This window comes from Xiphias gladius, chromosome 17 (genome assembly GCF_016859285.1).
Source record: "Xiphias gladius isolate SHS-SW01 ecotype Sanya breed wild chromosome 17, ASM1685928v1, whole genome shotgun sequence".
Classification (NCBI taxonomy): domain Eukaryota; kingdom Metazoa; phylum Chordata; class Actinopteri; order Istiophoriformes; family Xiphiidae; genus Xiphias; species Xiphias gladius.
The window spans coordinates 20,268,757-20,287,838 of record NC_053416.1 but is presented as its reverse complement, the minus strand read 5'-3'; the positions used below and the strand labels follow the sequence as shown (position 1 = coordinate 20,287,838).

The window sequence follows — 19,082 nt, the reverse complement described above, 5'->3', positions numbered from 1 at the left end:
TGTCCTACAAATCTTATTCCTGCATCCTCTGCCACTCTCTTGCTCTCTGCTAGTCCAAAGACAAGCAGATTGCGCAGTGCCCTAGGTCCCTCCCTGGAGACTGTGTGTGAGGGCATGGGTGGAGTTGAGCAGAGGGGGAACTCCCAGGCGGCCTTCAGTCCTCTGGAGGCTCTGTTATAAACTGCTCTTTCATCCATGTTTCATTTCCCTTATTAATGTTGCATTAAAGGAGACTGGTCACTTCACTGGGCCTGACCAAACTAAGTGGGGCACTGGTGATGTCTGAGTGCTGGAGCAAAGATTCTGTCTGTTTCTTAAATGAACGCAAAGTAGGCTGCAGGGACTCCACTCATGAAACATTCAACTAGTCTCTTCATCTTCCATCCTCTCCTACACCATCCAGCCCCCGTGATTATATATCTTTTATTTAGCGGGAGACAGACTTACTCTCACTTTACTTCATCCTCTGATGGCCACAGCTCTTGCTAAAAATACTGCGTATACCGAGACTAAGGGAGGATACGTTTGCTTACGTTTTATATGCATTTTATTCATCAGTTAGTTGAATTGTTAGCTGCTACATAATTTCAGATTCATTGTATGTTACATATTCCCAGTGTCTGGTGAACTAGCCCAAAAATGACCTTGGGCAATTCACTAATTAACTACGAAATTATTATTGAATACTGGAAGCCTAAACTCTAATTTTTGTGCTAAATCTTTTTATATTTTCTGTCCTCTAGAGAGACATCTCTGACTTCGAACAAGAAATTTACAACATTAATAGCTGTATTCTTTTCTTTTGTAGTACTGTGAAGTGTTTTAAGACTGCATAAGTGTTCCTCTATTATGGTATTGATGTCAGAGATCAATCATCAACTGTTCTGCCAGGCATGTTCTCTCCTGGTAAAACTCCCTTAAGCCGTTACACTGATGCCTAACAGGCATTTTACATGACTTTGATTCATGAGGCAAATTGTGCTTTTATTATTTATATAATTGACCATTTTAATATAGACCAGTTTACAACTGCATGGTGGTATGATAGAGTCCCCAGCCATGCTAGCTGTACTTAGGTTCTATATGGTTTTACTTAAGCATTGCACTGCTTTGTGCTAAATGGTGGCATCAGCATGGTAACATGCTCACAATGACAATGCTAACATGCTGATGTTTATAGCAAGAATAATGTTCAACATTGTTACTCTCTTAGTTTCGGGGGTTAGCATGCTAGAATTTGCTAACTTAAACTAAACAGTTGTGGATGATGGTAGTGTCATTAGTTTTATAACTAGAATTGGAAAATTTAAATTTTGACTAGATTATGGGACCAGACAAAAATTCAGGGTATCAGCAAATTCATTAGGATTCATCCTCTGGTGACACCGAACGTCTGTACAAAATGTTTTAAATAGTTACACTTTTTAAAAAAAAGTTAAATATTTTAGTTATTAAATATAAACCATGTTCTAACTTCAAATAGCACACACAGTAAAACTCCTCTGAGGTTAATGTCTTTTTCAGGTTTTGTAAATCAGTGAACATTATTTCTGCTCTCACATGGCCGTGGAACCTGTCAAATACGATGTTGATCTCTTGTACTCCTTTGCAGAGCCACAGCTGAAAGGCATTGTTACCCGGCTATATAGCCAACATGGATATTATCTGCAGATGCAGCCTGACGGCACCATGGACAGCACAAGGGATGAAAGCAGCTCATTTTGTGAGTATTTCTGTCTCTAGTCTACATGTCTTTGCTTGGGATCGTTCTGTGTAATTTTAATCAAATTATTCAGTCTTGTCTCTAGCAACAGTTAGAGGAACTGAGTAGAAGAACATCTGCAGTTTTCAGCCCAAGTATGGAACAGCTGATACCCTCACTGGGAGCCAAATCTCCAACTTTGGCAAAGTTAATGCTGTAGTGTACAGTGAGCTAAACAGACCAACAATAAGTGTCTCGCTGTGCTATATGTTTAATGTGTCCTTGCTCATATTCAGAAATGCTTGGTAAAGGTGTTCATCCCTTTATCCATCTATCAATGTTGGGATTAAAACCCAAAGATTCTGATTGGATCCGCAGCATTTAAAGTTTTTAAACCAAAAAAGCAAGGCTGCTGCCTGAGTTTAAAGTGCTTCTAAATAGATGGGCTGAACAGTCATCCTGACACTTAGCATTCTAATTTTGGTTTTCAGACCAGAAACTATGCAGTGTTGTCTTCCTAGTATCATTTCTTTGTGCTGCCTATTTGACCTTCCAGACTCAGACATGAGCCCTTTTTCAAACTGCACCTTGAATGTGTCAGAATTCTAAAATTTTATTAATTCAACAACCTACAATACTTCCTAATAAGTTGAGTCTTAAGAAGTCTAGTTATTGTATTTACCTGCCCTCTTTTAACCGTCTTTGCTCTAAGCTCCATTTGGTGTGGCAGAACATCTCCATTCTTATCCAGGTTCAGAGGCAGTGTAAAGCATAGTGAAGCATAATGAAGGTTACATAAACTCTGAGAGGTCACAGCATTTGGGCTTAAGAGAGCTATAGCATGAAGCAGTGATATTGCAGCCATTCAGTCTGAATGCTGTTCTGTCTTCATTGTGCAATTGTCATGATCTGCCCTTCTGTGTGCCTTCCTGTCCAAACTCTGTGTTATTTTTTCCCTGTTTAGTTTATTACTTTTTATATTACTTCCTGTCTTTGTGTTTTCCCAGCAGTTTTCTATTCCACTTGTTTCTCATTTGCCAATTAGTCCTCCTGTGTATACATAGCCTTGTCTTTCCCCCTTTCAGTTGCCAGAACGTTAAGTTTTAGTTGCTGTGTGTTTCTTACCCTGGTTCCTCTTGTGTCACCTTCTTACCTGGATTTTGACCCTTTTGTCTGTTTTCTGGATCTTGAATTCTTGCCTCTGCCTTACTGGACTTGTTTGCCTGTTTGGACTGCTCTCTGGTTTTGACCTTTGACTGCCTCACCATCCCATAAGCATTTTGTTCTACTTTGGTGTGAGTAAAACACTAAACTGCAATCTGCCTTGAGGTTTTCAGTGGGTCTTATCCTGTGTTTTTGCTACCCTGGTTGCACAAGTTGTGACAGTACGTTCTGGCCACTATGGACCCAGCAAATGCTTTGTTTTAAGAACTGTATGAACTGTCATATTCCCTTTGCATGGGGAGAGGAAGAGAGCCCCCAGTAAAGAGTACAAGGAAGCTACTCTTAAGCTAGCACGCAGGGAGTGTCCAAAAAACCATGGTTCAGGAATTCCCTACCTGACTGGCTTCAGGACTTTGACACCCCTGATTCTAAGCCAGTCTCCCAGCCTGCTAACCACCAGCTTGCTCTAGTGTCTGCTAACCTTCGGCCTGCTTCTCAGATGTTCAGGCTTGGGTTAGCTTGCCTTCAGCCTGCTCCTGACTCAGCAAACCTCCAGCATGCTAGCCTCCAGTCTGCTAGCCATTATCCAGTTTAGCAGCTGGCTAGCCTCCGGCATGCTAGCACCCATTCTGCTAGTCTTCGGCCTGCTAGCCTCCAGCCTGCCTCCTAGATGGAGGTAAAGCTGCTCAGAATCACAGAGACTCAGCTGCCCAGAAACACAGAGCCTCAGCTGCCCAGCGACCCCGAGCCTCAGCTGCCCAGCGCCATGATCAATGCCCAACTGGGCCCCCAGCCAGACCCCGAGTTGGCTGTCCCCGTCTACGTTCTGTCTGTTCCTGAGTCAGAGGTCCCAGCCCCCATCTCATCTGTTCCTGAGTCAGGGATCCAGGCTGACATCGGAGTAGGCCACCCAAGCAGAAGCCCCCGACTCAAGAACAGATGAGACATTGCATGGTACCCCAGACTCAGGAACATGTGAGATGTCAGCTGGGATCCCTGACATCTAGTCAGCTATTTATCTCCAGTCAGCGGCCTGCCGACACAGGTTCATCATCTCCAGTCATCAGTCTCCCAGGACTCTGTGTTATTATTTCCTTTTTTATTTTGAAATTACTTTCTTTATGTGTCTGTTGTTCCTTACTGTGTCCTTTTTGACTTGGTTCCTTGTGTTTCGTGATTTTGACCCCTTTGTCTGTTTTCTGGATTTTGGATTCTCGCCTCTGCCTTACTGTATTTGTTTGCCTGTTTGTACTGCTCTCTCCGGTTTTGACCTTTGCCTGCCTCAGCGTCCCATAGGCCTTTTGTTCCTCTTTGTTGTGAATAAATCACTGAACTGCAATAGTTCTGCCTCGGCGTCTCCATTTGGGTCCTATCCTCTTTGTTTTTGTTACTCTGTTTGCAGCAGCTGTGAAAACAATGAAGACAGAAAAGAATACTCTGTCAGAATTGTAATTTGATTTCACTATCTCTGACTCTTTTCTCTCTTTGTCATACCCTATCTCTCTCTTTCCTACTTTACTCCCCAATTTAGCACAGTTCAACTTAATTCCAGTGGGACTGCGGATCGTGGCAATCCAGGGGGCAAAGACAGGGTTGTACCTTGCCATGAATAGTGAAGGATACCTCTACACCTCGGTATGTATGTGTATATATATATATATAGAAGAAATTAATTTCCACTTGATCACATATCTCAATCACCATGTTGTAAAAACACGTTATTATGACATAAGATCTCAGTAAAAATCCAAATATGAATGCTCTGGTTTTGGCTAATGTAAGTGTTCAGGTTGGGATGTAAGTCTTATGCTTTGCTGTACATGGTCCTGATGTCTGAACTATGGAGAAGCTGTTCCTTTTCCACATCAATGATGTGGAATTCACAAAGAAAATATTAAGAAGGAGAATACCAATTCCCATACAGCCACAGCCTTTTCATCTGCTTTCATTTTAGATTTTGAGGTACAGCTGTCTGTCAGTCAGACTGAAGTGTACGGTAGTGCCTCTCCTATTTCAAGATAATATGGATGATATGATGTATAGTGTAAGGACTAAGTGTCATAAAGAACAGTATTTTACCAGTTTAACCCAAGCTAAATAGTATGAGTTATGTATATAAACATTATGTGCTGTACGGATATGTATACCTAAGTGCTGTAGCATAGGCAGTACCATAGTTAAGGAGGGTTAGAAGGGATAGTAAGGGTTGGTAATAGTTAAGTATTTAACAGACTATTAGGAAAGGTGCAGCATATGTTTTGGTTTGATGTGCAGGTGTATGTGAATGTTTGAGAGTGAAATGTGATACACAGAGAGATGGGGAGTGAAAGAAGGGGTGACTACCTGCATGAGTATTCCAATTAGTATTGGGACGTAGGGCTTTAGTCAACCAAAGAAAATATTGGTCGACTGAAATCGTACCTACTCTTGAACCTATTTATAGGTTGCATAGGAAAAAAATATGTGCACGTTATCTCTAAATTAACTAATTCTGCCACAGTGCACTGAGTGCACTCTACCTGGTAGTCTTATTAGCCTAGTATTTATAATTAAACATATAAAGCTAGTATTTTGCAGCATATTAAATCATTTTAACCTAATTACTTTATACTGAAAAGATAACTGCAGGCTCAGAACTGACCATCAGGTGCCTGCCCATATTCATATGATTTCCAAAAACAGAACTATATCAACTGTTGATCCCAGCACACGGACTATTGAATATACACTCAAAAAGTTTACACTCAACTTTTTTGTCATCTGTTTTAAAAAAAAATGAAGCCACACCAATGACTTCTTTGATATGAAGTCAATTAGTTTGGAGCCGACTCTGAGTAAACGTTCAGTAAACGCCACTGCCACAGTAAATTATGGATTAATACTGGAAGACAATTGATGTAGCACTATTCTATGTATTGAAGTCACACCTGAGATTGTCCAACCAATGAGAATTTGGTCGAACGAGAGCATACAGACCAACCAACCAACCAGTCGACCAGCAGACTAGAGCCCTATTGGAAAGTCAAGGAGGGAGAACTGGAGACAGAGGGGGTGTAAAACTTTAATATGTCTGGGGCTGTTGGAAAATCTTGGCTCTCTTGACTGTAGGAACTGTTGATAGATTTTGGGTCCAGGACAAGTGAGATTTAGTGGTCCTACAAAAATATATTGTGGTTTAAAGACAGTGAAATTGTATTTTCTCAATCTTCTTCTTAATCTCAGTGATTGGAACCTACATGAACACACTGGTTTCTGCCAATGTTTAAACAGCTTTTGTTATTTCACATGAGAGATTTTTCAATTTCTTTTTTCTCTATGCTCTTTTCACTGGTCTAAAGTGGACAGGGTCAGTTGGAAAAATGTGATGTCATGTACACCAATCAGGATTTAGCAACATTTGACTAAAAATCAGTTGAAGCCAAGTTTTCAGCGGCTTTAATTGTGGCAGAAATGCACATTAGGTTGTTTTTAATTTTGTGTTTAGTTTTATGGTATAGGTTTGTACATCTGCACTTTTTACAGCCCCAGTCTGAGCCTCAGGTGGCAGAGCGGGTCGTCCACTAATCTCTGTGTTGGTGGTTGATCCCTTGCTCCTCCTGTCCAAGTGTCCTTGGGCAAGACACACTATTTAAGTGCAGTCCATTTACCATTTACCACAAATTTTAAAACTCATTATTACAGTTTCATTAATTTTTAATACATATGCCAAATATTTAGTTGCCATCTGCCTTTAGGGCCAATCAAGACTGCATGGTAACAAGCATTTTGACATAAAGACTGTGATCAGGTTCTGCAGTTAGTAATTAACTAATGCATGAGATTCTGAATCACTGAGTCAGTCAGTCTCTGATGTTTTAAACAAATAGAGACGTAGCAAATGAGTTGCGGGTAAAAACTGTTCTGATTTATTTATTACATTAACATCCATTAAACCAGATCCAGGTGACTTTCCAGTCTAAAAGATCATATTACAAAGGCAGGAAACAGATGTGTGAAGCATTAGCAGGAGGGTGAAAAGAGAGACAGAGGACTCTTTGAAGTGCAATACCCATGACAGAGTATTAGTATCACAACTTGTTTTGTCTAATTTATTCAATGCTGCAAAGCACTTCATTAGCTATTAAGTATAATTTAAATTATGCCTAATTTAGTATCAGAGGGGTATCGAGCAATTAGCCATAAGGGCTTTATTCAGTAAAGTTGCAAGTTAGACAAAATCTACAACTTGAAAGCAGGACATTGGCTGCTATATCAGCAGCAGGCATTGTCTTCAAGAACACTTGGATACTTCCTGGACAGTGCTAGTTCCAGTTTGCAGTCTAAGCAGTACCTTGGACAGTGCCAGGAGTAGTTTCAAGTGTGCGCAAACTGATCAGCACCTTGGACAGTTCTCGTAATGTTGCTTTAGTGTGATACTCTTGCCAAAACACTTGACCATTAACCATCATGTAAATCCAAATTTTTTTTTTTAATCCAGAAAGCACTACAGCCCATTTTAGCAGCTGGTGGATCTTTCAGGATGGTCAGTTAAATCAGCACCCTGGATTGAGATTGTAGTCTGATCGCATAACACTGTTTACACATGTAATATAGTACACAGTGTATAGGATCACTCATACACTCATTTGTAGAGCATAAATGAAAATGAAATATCAAAGAGGATGTTATTATTGCGCAGTTTCCTGGACACCTATGTAAAAATAAAAGTCTGGGATGTGAGATAAATATGTTGTATATATGTCTCTTTAGTGGTTATTTATGTGTTGGTTGATAGAACGCGTGGAAAATTGCATGAAAGCAGGGAACACAAGAGTGCGCCATCTCCTATTATCTTCTGAGCCCCCGATTAGCATGCATTAGACTTTTGTGCCTATGTGAACAGCGAGGAGAAGGGATTTCCTCAGCAGCAGCCAATAGCTGTACTGAATCCCACACTGACCTCCTTCAGAGAGTTTCCCCTCTCTGACACACACATACATATACACACACATACAGTTACAGGAATGAGTTGATATCGGCGCTGCACAACAGCTGTCTTATTGTATAATATCATGTATGTTTTATTTTATGACTCCATATTGTTCTCTATAGTGTGTCTGATATACTAATTTGCTGGTGTAGAAGGGAGTGCAGGTGGCATGATATGGCCCTTTATACATATCTTTGTGCTCTAGGAGCACGTTCATCTTTGCTTTTACATTTAAGCACATGCTAAGAGAGTATGTGACACCTACGATGAATGTTTTCATTAATGATAAATAAGCACATCACTGTCACTCTCAGGGAAGCCCAGGTGACTGACAGTGACTAGTCCCTCCAGCTACTTTTTCATCTTCTTGCATATACTGCCTCTTCTGCTGCTTACTGCTGGTTTTAATGTTGTTTGCTCCTGAGTAACTCAGTTTTACCTTGAATTCCCCTCTCATGACCTCCCCACACACACATGAAGGGATCAGGTTGTTGGGCCAGACTCTGCAACAAGCAGAGGAAGTCCACCGCTGCCTTGTCTCAGAAATAAATCTCAGCCTCACTACCTGTAGATAACAGGAAATGGCTGATCCTGGTACAGAAATAGAGCTTAGTACATTCCTGCCCCATTTTATAATCTATGTGCTCTGGAAAAGTCATAGAGAGAGAGAGTGTGTAAGAGAGAGAGGGAGAGAGAGAGAGAGAGAAAATGGCTTGTGTTGAAGGAGGTTGACATGACTGTTGACAAGTTTTCACAGGAACAATTTTTGTGCCAGTTAAAATCTAGACATGAGCTTTGCCTATTATTGTAAATATTGTTGCCTTCATGCAGTTGTTTGTCCACATTTTAAATTTTAAAAGGTCCATACACATGATTAAAATCTTTGTTGCAAGGACTGGAATCAGCCAAAATAAAGCCAACCAAATTCCAGTCCTTTCTTTCTGTGCTGTATTTGGTTTTGTTCACCTCAGCCGGCTAGTGTTGCAGTGCTGCTCTCCTTTACCACAGCCGCTTCTACAGTGGGAGCATTATGCTGCACATCTTAGTGAGAATTAGTGAGTGTGATGTAAAAAACCATTTGGGCGCACCAGTGAGTGAGTGAGTGAGCATTCAGACAGAGAGATTGTCAAAATACACGGATTCACGCAACTCAGATGCTAATGACTCTTTTATCTGTCCTCCCTCTTCCTTAATAGCACACAGCAGTGTAGAGAACATTCAGTTAGCAGATTCTCATTTTTTAGTCGGTGCTGTCTGTTACTTTCACTGGTTGAAATGATAAACATTCCCGCCAGCTGTCACTAATTACTGTTCAAATATTATTTCCGAGAGAAGACCCTCCATTCTGTTACACTGCTGTAGATTTGCAAGTGGATTCGGTGTTTCTGTAGTCCAGAGCTGCAACGATTGGTTGCTTAATTGATTAGTCGATCAACACAAAAATAATCTGCGACTACGTTAATAATCGATTAATCGTTTAAGTCATTTTTAAAGCATAAATGTTAAACATTCCCCAGTTCCAGCTTGTCCTTTTGTTAGGATTTACTCCAATCCTCTTCTAGTCTTATGTGATGACACATAAGACTAGAAGATGATGGATGATGACATCCACTTAGACTTAGTTAACTGTAACAGACACTTTTCACTGCTTTCTTGCCTTTTACATACCTACATTATTAATTGAGAAAATAATTGGCAGATTATTTGATAATGAAAATAATCATTAGCTGCAGCCCTACTATAGTTCCAACAACTTCAACAGAGTGATACGAATTCTCTTTCGCTGATGGTGCCACACCGTAAAATTTTCATTTATATCAGATCAGTATTTTTCAGTTTAGGAACTTAGAGGTTTTTAACCAGGACCTGCAGTATACAGGTCAGGTACCTCTCGTAAAATTAGATGTGTCAGATTTAGGAGGCTACAGCTGTTATTACATTGTGAGAATTTTGTCGCAGGCTGTCTTTGGTCGCCAAAGCGTTAAATTGACTTTTGTGGATGTGGCTCACAGTGAAATCTAGGACTGCCTTTTTGGATTGGCCAAAGATTTTACCATGTTTCTCTCACACTTGTCAACTCTGGCCTGGGACAGCAGACAATACCAGAGTGTATATGGGCCTTTAATGCATTAAATAAATACTTAAAGGACAACAACACAATAAATTCTGTTCTTTATGATTTGTGTAGGCCTGTTACACTTGTGTGTGATAGAGAGGGTGAGAAAAACAGACAAATAGACATAGGAAAGGGATAAAGAAAGAGAAAGAGCACGACACCTCTTGATGAAAGCTATGTCCTCTCTGTTCTTTTCATGAGAGGATTGCATTGAGATGCAGGACAACACCAGCATCCAGATAGCATCGCTTTTATCACAGGACAGGAGAAATCGTGGACATTAGAAGAAGTAACAAAGAGAATAATTGGCCAGAGCAAGAGAAAAGAGATGAAGTGCAGAAATGTAAAGATAAAGAGAGACATTTTGCCAGGCAGCCAATTAAGAGCACTTAGGGAAAGCAAAATCTATTCTTTCTGCCTCGTACCCAAAATTGTCTGGGGGATATTTTAGATTATAGCTCTTGTGATTTGCATGATATGAAACAGCTATGGTGGTGATGATGATACGAAATTAACCACTATTTTCCTTGGCCCAGAGAATTAAAAGCAGGGGCAGCGTGCAGCTGGTCACCTCTGTCACTGAGGGTCAAAGAGGGGATTGTCAGTTACCACTTCTCTCTCAGCTGCTTTATATTGACAGGAGCCTTCAAGCTGTCAATCCCCGCACATTATAATCCACTCTGCTCTTGCCATGCAGGCATCAGGCCTCCCTGGGCTATCATAAAGCACCAGAGACAGACCACACATGTGTGGTGTTAGACAGTATTAACTGCCAATCTCATCCCCTGTAAAGCCCTCTTAATAAGCACATCTATGCCCTATTGACTTACGTAACGTGGCGTGTCATAGTTCAACTACATCTGGCTCGAAAACAACATCGGCAACATGCTCTGCTGGTGGCTTCCTGCCCCGGAAAAACCTCCCAGATTATGTGCATGTGTGTCTGTGTAACAGAGGATTCTTACTTTTCAGTGGCTTGCTGCAGCCGTAATGCAGTACTATGGGAATATGGTGAGATTACTGCAGCTGGGCAGATTTCACAGTTTCCCATAGATTACCCAGGGAGCGGACGGAACGGTCAATAGATGCAAGGGGTCTTCATGACACTGTGACCCCTGCTGTCTAAACAGGGGACTGCAAATAACTGCACATCAGAAATGCTACAAAATGTTTTGAATTTCAAACTGGAGCTACATTTTCAGGGGCATTAGTTCTGATTTCATGCTTGTGCATGCATGATGAAATCAAAGTAAACAAGATGTTAAATATTATTCATGGATTCTCTATCTTCAGTTATTACTTTAATTCCTGTTCTTATATCCTAATTATATGCAGGTAAAGCCATTAGTCAGATTTGGAGAAACTCAGCCCTACGAGTTATAGAGTGTGTATTGTTAGTACTCCGCTGTCCCTATTTGGAAGTAAGTGCAATCCCAGTGTACTGTGGCAACGAGAGTTAAGCTTCCTGTAGCAGGTAGAACAGATGTAATCAGACACAAGGGATGAAGAAGGAGGTGGTGTGTGTAGGCGGGCGGGTGGGGGTAGTTGTGCTCTGCATCATAAAAAGGTTTCTCCCACCTTGAGGATTCTCAGCATGGACGCTACATATTACCTTCATCTCCTTTCATTTAAATGCATTTTTGGCTTGAGACAAATGGAAGGGAAGCTAACCAAGTCTCTCGTTAAGCCATGGTTTTTATTTCATTTTTAGTCTGAGCACCCACCTATCACTTAGGTGGAAATGTTCTGCCAACACTCTTGAAAATGTGCAACACTCAACACATCTTCAGCAGTTATGCAACTGCACAGGTAAATCTGGTGATTAGAGTAATGTCCTCAGTGAGTACACCCTGGGTGGTCTCTTGCAGAGCTCCGGAGGTTACCTCAAGGTCAGTTTCAGAGATCTGGATAATTACAGCATCATATTTGTATTGCCCAATGTGTTCAGTAATCATGACAACTTACTCTGTTATAAGGACATTTATTATATTTTCTTGCCTGTTCTCGCAGTGTATTTTTTTCTACTTGACTACTTGACTGAAATACAGAAGATGCGAGTTCTACCATTAGGCTAATTTCAGGGGACTGATTATGAAGGGTAATTATAGGATGGCTTGGGAGAGGGGTTATCACTGGTGTCCTTTCAGAAGCTGAGCTGAAGGGTATTTTACTGGAGCGATGGGTTCTCTTTCCAGAGGGACATGAGTGTCAGATCGTGGGGCGCTGGCAACTAAAGCCCTCGTCGGCCCACCGTTTTGGTCCTGAGTGAGATGCAAAGAAGCAGGTCTCTCCCTTTTTGTCTCTTTCCACTTTCCTTTATTACCCAACAACCCCTCTGTCCTCTCAGAGTGATATTCTGCTCTCTTTCTCATCTCTTCTACCTTTCCCCTTCTGTCTCCCGCACTTCCCACCCCTCTTGCTCTCTGGCCTGATTAATAATGAATGAAGCGGATCATCTATCGATCCCATCCTCTTTGTGTTAGCACAGCAGAAGATATCAAACCTGTCAGAGGATCTTAAAATAGCTCTGCGATGTGGTGGCAATGGGAGTGGGAGAGTTTGTTGAGCTAAGAGTAGGGGGCTTATTTTCTTATGGTGGGAAAACAGCTGTTAAACAGGCAAAAACTGTGGAGGAGCAGAAGGAGAGGGGTGAATGCAAAAAGGGCACGTTCAAGTTCAAGTCTTGAACTGTAACTTCAGCTAAAGATGATGCCTCCTTGTAAAGGAGAAATGTGACGATCTGTGATAAGTGAGAAACTGGAGGTGTCTTATACCTTCTCAGTCTACTTTTGGCTCTCTATGAAAGCTCATCTATGCCAAGTTGTGATCCTTTGGCCCTCTTCTATCGTCCTGAGTCTCAGAGAAATTCTCCGCTCAGCCATTTCTGCCCTGCTGTTCTCACTTAATCAATCCAGCAGATTGTCTTTGCTCTCTGACAGGGGAAGGACCCTGTCGAGACCATGATGGGAGATGTATATCTGTCGCTATTGGTTAATATCACCAGTCAACATTATGCAGGGTTCAGTAGTCCTTATGCTGAGAGGAAGGGATAAGTGCTGCAGGAAGGTGATCATTTACAACGACTAGCTGAGCTGCTGGATTTGATCCAAGTTTTGATAATTAGATTTTGTAATCTATATTCAGATTTAGCCAGTCATGGACGATTGACAGTACATGAGAGTAGTTTATATTAAAGGGACAATTGTCTTTTGGGGGAAGGAAGGAGGACGAATTTCACTAGTGTTCTACATAACCTAAGAGAAAACCCACTTATTCAGTGGTTTCCAACCTTTTTCACTTGTAACTCCTTCAATAAGTATCTATTTACAACCCCCAATCACAGATCTTAGATGTCTATGAGGCATGAGGAGTTCCGTCAACAGTCACTTTTTTCCCTTATACCTTTTACTTTTCCCATCCTGCTTAAGACCCTGCTTTTCAGTATGTAGTCTAACTGAAACACCACATTTAGTAGTCTGTATTGTGAAAATGGTTTTATTAGTCCCCTACAATACTACATTGAATATCTTAAGGTTTTGTCCAAAAAAAGAAGCAAACTTGTCATATCATATGGCCATTGAGAAAATAGTCAGCAGAATAACTGATAATCAACCGTACTTCTAATATAACTCCCCTCCTTGCACTGCTTAAGAGTGCCCAAAGAACTTTCTTTCTTTTCTGTTTCCTCTAAACTTGTCACATTGTGTCACTTGAATAACTGTTTGAGGGTCAGAAGATGAAAACAAATTTGAGTTGTTTAACATTTTCTTCTGTCCTATCTCATTAATCATCCCCTCAGATGCGTCAACACAAGAGACTGCTGTTCATTCTCAGTCTGACAGTCAACGTTCTTTTTTTTTTTTTTTAAAGCATGACCATGACCATCATTTCATAACCTTAACCATCTGTTTATTACTGTAACCATGATGACGAAGGTCCCCGAACCTTAACTTAGTTGTCATTTTAATTCAAACCACAACCTTTCCCTAAGCAGGTGATGCACTTCTTTAAAACACTGATAGCTTGGCTATCCATGGTACACAGTGTATCTTCAGTATTCACTAAAGTCACTAGTTTAATTATAAAGATTGCAAAAATATATGAAACTCTAACAGTACATAATTACACATGTAGCCACGATACACACAACAAATAAATATGCACTTTGCATAAAAATAAAAAAAAAATTCCAATAGTTTTATTTTCAGGGATTCTGTTAATGAGAAAATCCAATCTACAGATTTCCTAAAAACTGAGCCCATTAGCTAGCAGTTTTTTATGATACACCAGGCAGGTTTTTCATCTGAATTTGGGATGCCTCCGAAGCAGTGTGCAGTTTGGCGAGAATTACTCGTTTATATGTACAGTATGTAATGTATGTGTGTAGATTTTAATTTGTAAATGTACTGGTGTAGGTGTCAGTGTTGCAATGCTTTTCAACTTCCCTGATCTTTTCCTTTGGGAATGCATTCTGTTTAACAGAGATGTTAATGCTATTTCTCATCGTATAGTGTGCATCCTTGTTTTGCTGTTCCCAAAGGACCAGAATTTTCATGCTTTCAAAGAAACACAAGTCCAGATATAATTCTATCCATTCTTTCCCTCAGGGTAAAGTTATCTAATTAATGTTTTTCACTGCCTGTGACCATGTATTTTTTCTTCAAGTGTATACTTATATGCACTGGAGTTCATGTTCAAAGACTCATAAAAAATGTTACTATTTTCCTGTGACATTTGCACATTATTTTTCTTCTCATGCTTTGTTTGCAAATGTGACTGCACCTCTCCCCCTATGCCTTCCAGGAGCACTTCACTCCGGAGTGTAAGTTCAAGGAGAGTGTGTTTGAGAACTACTACGTTACATATTCCTCCATGCTGTATCGCCAGACCCAGTCTGGCCGCTCCTGGTATATCGGTATCAATCGTGATGGCCAGGTCATGAAGGGCAACCGGGTAAAGAAGACCAAAGGAGCTGCACACTTCCTGCCTAAAGTTATAGAGGGTTTGTGTCCTTTATTTCACTTTAGCACAATTCAAACCAGTTTATCTTATTTATCACCTCCTTAATTATTAACCAACAGCTTCTATCTTTGTCTCACAGTTGCGATGTACAAGGAGCCATCACTACATGAGCTCACCAGTGAACCAGTGAGTCCTCCTCGGAAGGCAGTGAAGACGTCAGAATCGCCTTCCCTAAAGAACGGACAGAAAGAAGCTCCCAAGGCTGATGCCTCATAGCACAGGAGACTGAGGGTGGGACAAAGGGCAGCAGTGACACTGGGAACACAGTCACCAATTATGCACTGAGGGTGGCCGAGGGAATGGCCCTCACTGGCCACCACATTCCAAAAGTGCACTATAAGATGCTGAGGGATAAAGGGTCAGCAGTCCATCAGCAGCCAAGAACGCCTGAGAGAGGAGTCCCCCCCTCACCAGTCACCACAGAAAGAGAGCCCAGCGCCCAAGCCAGAACTACTACCAACTCCCCCCTTACACTGTTCTCTGCCCCCTATGACTTCCTAATGCACAGTCTCCTTCATTTCTCTGTCATACTCAAGCTCCTTTGTCCCGCTGACAATTTCATCTTTTTTCTCACGTCTACCCACCGTCTTCTCTATTGTACTGTATATTCACCACTCGCGCATTTCCAGCGCTGACGCGGCACCATAGTCCTCACCCATGGGCCCCCTTTTGAGCTCTAAAGTTGGTGACAGAGTGGCTCAGCCACTTTTCCACCCACCATCTGCCGACCAGCTAAGCTAATCACCTAGGTCAGCTAAAGCTCAAAGTGAGAAGAAACAGCTCAAAGAGGAAAGATATCTGCAGGAAGCCTGGGTTAGGTCAGGTCAGCAGAGCAAGATGAGCATATGAGAAACTGAGCGCACAAAATTATTTAAAGAACAGTTTATGACATTAAAACTAACAGCAATTATTTTTCTTTTGTTTGTTTTTTTCTTTGGTTTTCTGTTTTTGTGGTTTGAAAATGTCGACCCATCCTTGATTTATGACAGCCAGATGGAAATAATGCTGATAATATAAGATCAAAGCATTAGCTCAGGGGTGATACGGTTAGAAATGATGGTCACGATAATGGCAAAACGTGGATTTCAAAGAAATTTTATGAAGATCACAAGAGAGGCATTACCTGCAAAAGTATCAAATAAAATGAAATAACTTTTCTTCCTGGGAAGATGAGCCATAAAATAGATTTTAAATTACTAAAGGTCTTAATCCAAACTGGTATTAAAAGGATCAAAACACCTGAGCAATATTTGTACCACCAAGCCAGAAGAAAAAAGAAAAATTGAGTTTGTGAATGAGTGAGAGAGCGAGCAACACACTCCTTCCAGCCTCTCTTCTCTACCAGGTGACCACTTATTATTGGACTAGCTCATTAAAGGCTACAAATGAACAACTGGGTCATGTTTTAAATGCAGGGTGGATATGACCTTAGTCACCCGAAAAAAGAGCTGTAGTGTATACTTCACTCAGCATCTGCTGTCAGCATAAAGCCAGGTTTGAAGCCAAACATCAAAGCCAGAGGAGCCTCTGAGCTGGAGGACTTGTTATTCTGAGGATGTCTGGCAGCTTATCCACTCACTAGCTTTATCAAATCACCTTGGAAGAATCATCCTCAAAAATGTAGCTGTCTGAGCAAAAGTCTTGGTGTGATTGTGTTTTAACCCCTGCGTGTGGATGTCTTCCACGGTATGGATGCCCCGTGAGATTCTGTGTTCGAATGAGTGCACGTACAGAAGTACGTAACCTCTGCTGTGTCCTTCAGACAGGACATGGCATTTTGTCTTTGATAGGTCTATGTCTCTGAATAGGTGATACTTTGGGGGAACATCCGTCTTGTGAACCTTTTTTTACTGACTTTGGAGAGTCAGAGATTTTCAATAATCAGGGTCGAGGATCCCTGAGGAACCTCATGGGGAACAAAAAGTATTTCCTTAATTTAACATTTTGTTTAGATTAATTAATGTTTTGAATTGCACTGGGTTTATCAATCAGGGAGAATTGTTAGAAAAATAAGCCATGACCAGATAGAAGCTGAGGCTTCAAAATGGAAGCTGTCAGGTTATTTCAGTGCTGTCTGCTGTTCGAAAAACAGAAAAAAAAAAGTCACCACAACGTTCAGTCAGAGTGAATGTGCATGGATACCACCACCAAACACATCAGTAAGTCCCTTGCATTGTCAGGAAGCGCGAGGTGGTGAGATGTGGAAAGCAAACTGTAAAAATGCTCATTGTGGTAGCTAAAAATCAAGTTCAATGCATTGGGAGGAGGGTATCTCATTTTAAGGGTAACATAATGTGAAGATGGGTTACAGAATGTGAAACGGAGGCTTTGTGAATCTACTGTATTGAGGGTGAAAGTAAGTCTGAAATTGTGTGTTGAATTGTAAAGAGGTCAGCGCATGGAGGCAGTTATTTAGAAAAGTGGAGGATTAGCAGGTGTATTCTTGAGGAATGTTGATAAGGAATTTCTGCACTAAAGTAAGCAAGATTTTTGGCAGGGTTTTGTGCAGCATGTGGATATGATAATGAATGTAAGACAAAGAGCCATGTAAGGCACTGTGCGCTACTTATGCCAGGGGTCTATTGAGGAAATTAGTTGGAGGGCTCCGCATTTTTTTCAATTAGTCTTTTAATTTTCTGGGCTTTTCCAGGGGGAATATCATTTAGTTCAAATTTGGATATTTTGTCCTTGTAGCGGATTTTGCATAGTAGAATTCCAAATCTCTAATTTTGACGAGCCAATGCGCCCTCTCCCTGGTGATTTGGGTATATCCTAATATGGTTTCTAACTGTGCATTTCTAACTACTGTATGATATCAAAGTTTGTGCACAGCATACCCGCATATAGGCTTATTTTAGCTGTCAGTACTCATACAGTTTCAGTATTTTTGCATTCCATCTGGAGCTTCTTCATGCCAGTTCACATTTCAGAGTCCGTTCTATATAAGGAAAACACTTGGAGGTGCAACGCAGTGACTGAGTGACAGCAAGGGAATCTTGCTTGCCAAAATAAGACATAATGGCATTTTTTTCCTCTTAGTCTATATAGTAGGGCTGTAACTAATAATTACTTTTACTTTTGTTTAATCAGCCGATTATTTTCTGAATAAATTATTTTGTATATAAAATGTCAGAAAGTGGTGAAAAAAAGAGGGCTATAGTTAAAGTTACAGCCCAAAAAGGATGTCTCCAGATGTCTTAGTTTGTCCAACTAACAGTCCAAAGCCAAAAGATATTCAGTTTACAATGATACTGAACTGATATCAGAATTGTTCCAGATTCATTTTTTATCGATCGATTAATTGACCAATTGTTGCAGGTCTGTTTTACAGTGGCTTAAAGCTGATAGAAAGTAAGTCACTTTAAAAAAGCAACCAGTGCTTACTATCATAATGCTAAAGAATGCAACAGTAAGTTGCCAGACAGTAATACTGCAAGTAGACAGACATGAACAGAGAATGTTAAGTATTCTGATGTTGAATGTGAGGTGTGAAGAATGAAGTAGAAGCAGAATGTAAGACAGGCAGATCTAAACATAAAAGTATGTTTTTTACGATTAATGTGACGTAAAGGGTGCAGAGAGGTTAAGAGACAAGTAAGTGCAATGACGGCAAAAGAATGCAGCTGTTAAGTGAAACCGCTTATGTTGTTGAATGTAAAAGTTATGGGAGAAAATGGCAGCTGGAGGACAACAGAGGAAGCTAGCCATAGAGTAGAAGAGATCTAAGGAGGATCTTTGTTACTGTTGTTTGAAAAAGTCATAAAGTGCTCTGTTTTGCTATTGAGAATATATTTATGGGACGTCAGGTCTTGACACATTCTGGACAGCCAGGAGGTGATGTGGAATATAAAATACAGATATAGTTTGTGTCCATGCATGAGAGATTAAAAGTCATAATCTCTTTCCTACACACATCTCCTTAACCACATCCTACAGTATCTACAGCCTATTAACTTTGTTTTAAACACTATGTTGCCTGTGTAGGTGTATACTTACAGTGTATTTATAAGGTCTGTGTGTCTGTGTGTGTATCTGTGATTAAGAGTAAGGTAAGACAAGACAGAGAGGCAAGGAGAAAAAGAAAGGGCATGAGATCGAAACAATGATCG

The 19,082-nt window shown here is 40.7% G+C and overlaps 1 protein-coding gene across 2 annotated transcripts in view; it reads left to right on the top strand.

Annotated features, from left to right (window-relative positions):
• fgf11b (fibroblast growth factor 11b) overlaps positions 1–15,189 on the top strand; it is a 30,905-nt gene extending 15,716 nt beyond the window's left edge. Inside the window, exons 2-5 of one of the 2 annotated variants that reach the window (XM_040150760.1) lie at positions 1,613–1,723; positions 4,398–4,501; positions 14,755–14,953; positions 15,053–15,189. In XM_040150760.1, the coding sequence (XP_040006694.1) occupies positions 1,613–1,723; positions 4,398–4,501; positions 14,755–14,953; positions 15,053–15,189 (551 nt within the window). The remainder of the gene's footprint in view (positions 1–1,612; positions 1,724–4,397; positions 4,502–14,754; positions 14,954–15,052) is intronic. The other variant, XM_040150761.1, reaches the window with a different exon arrangement.
• The last annotated feature ends 3,893 nt before the right edge of the window (positions 15,190–19,082 follow it).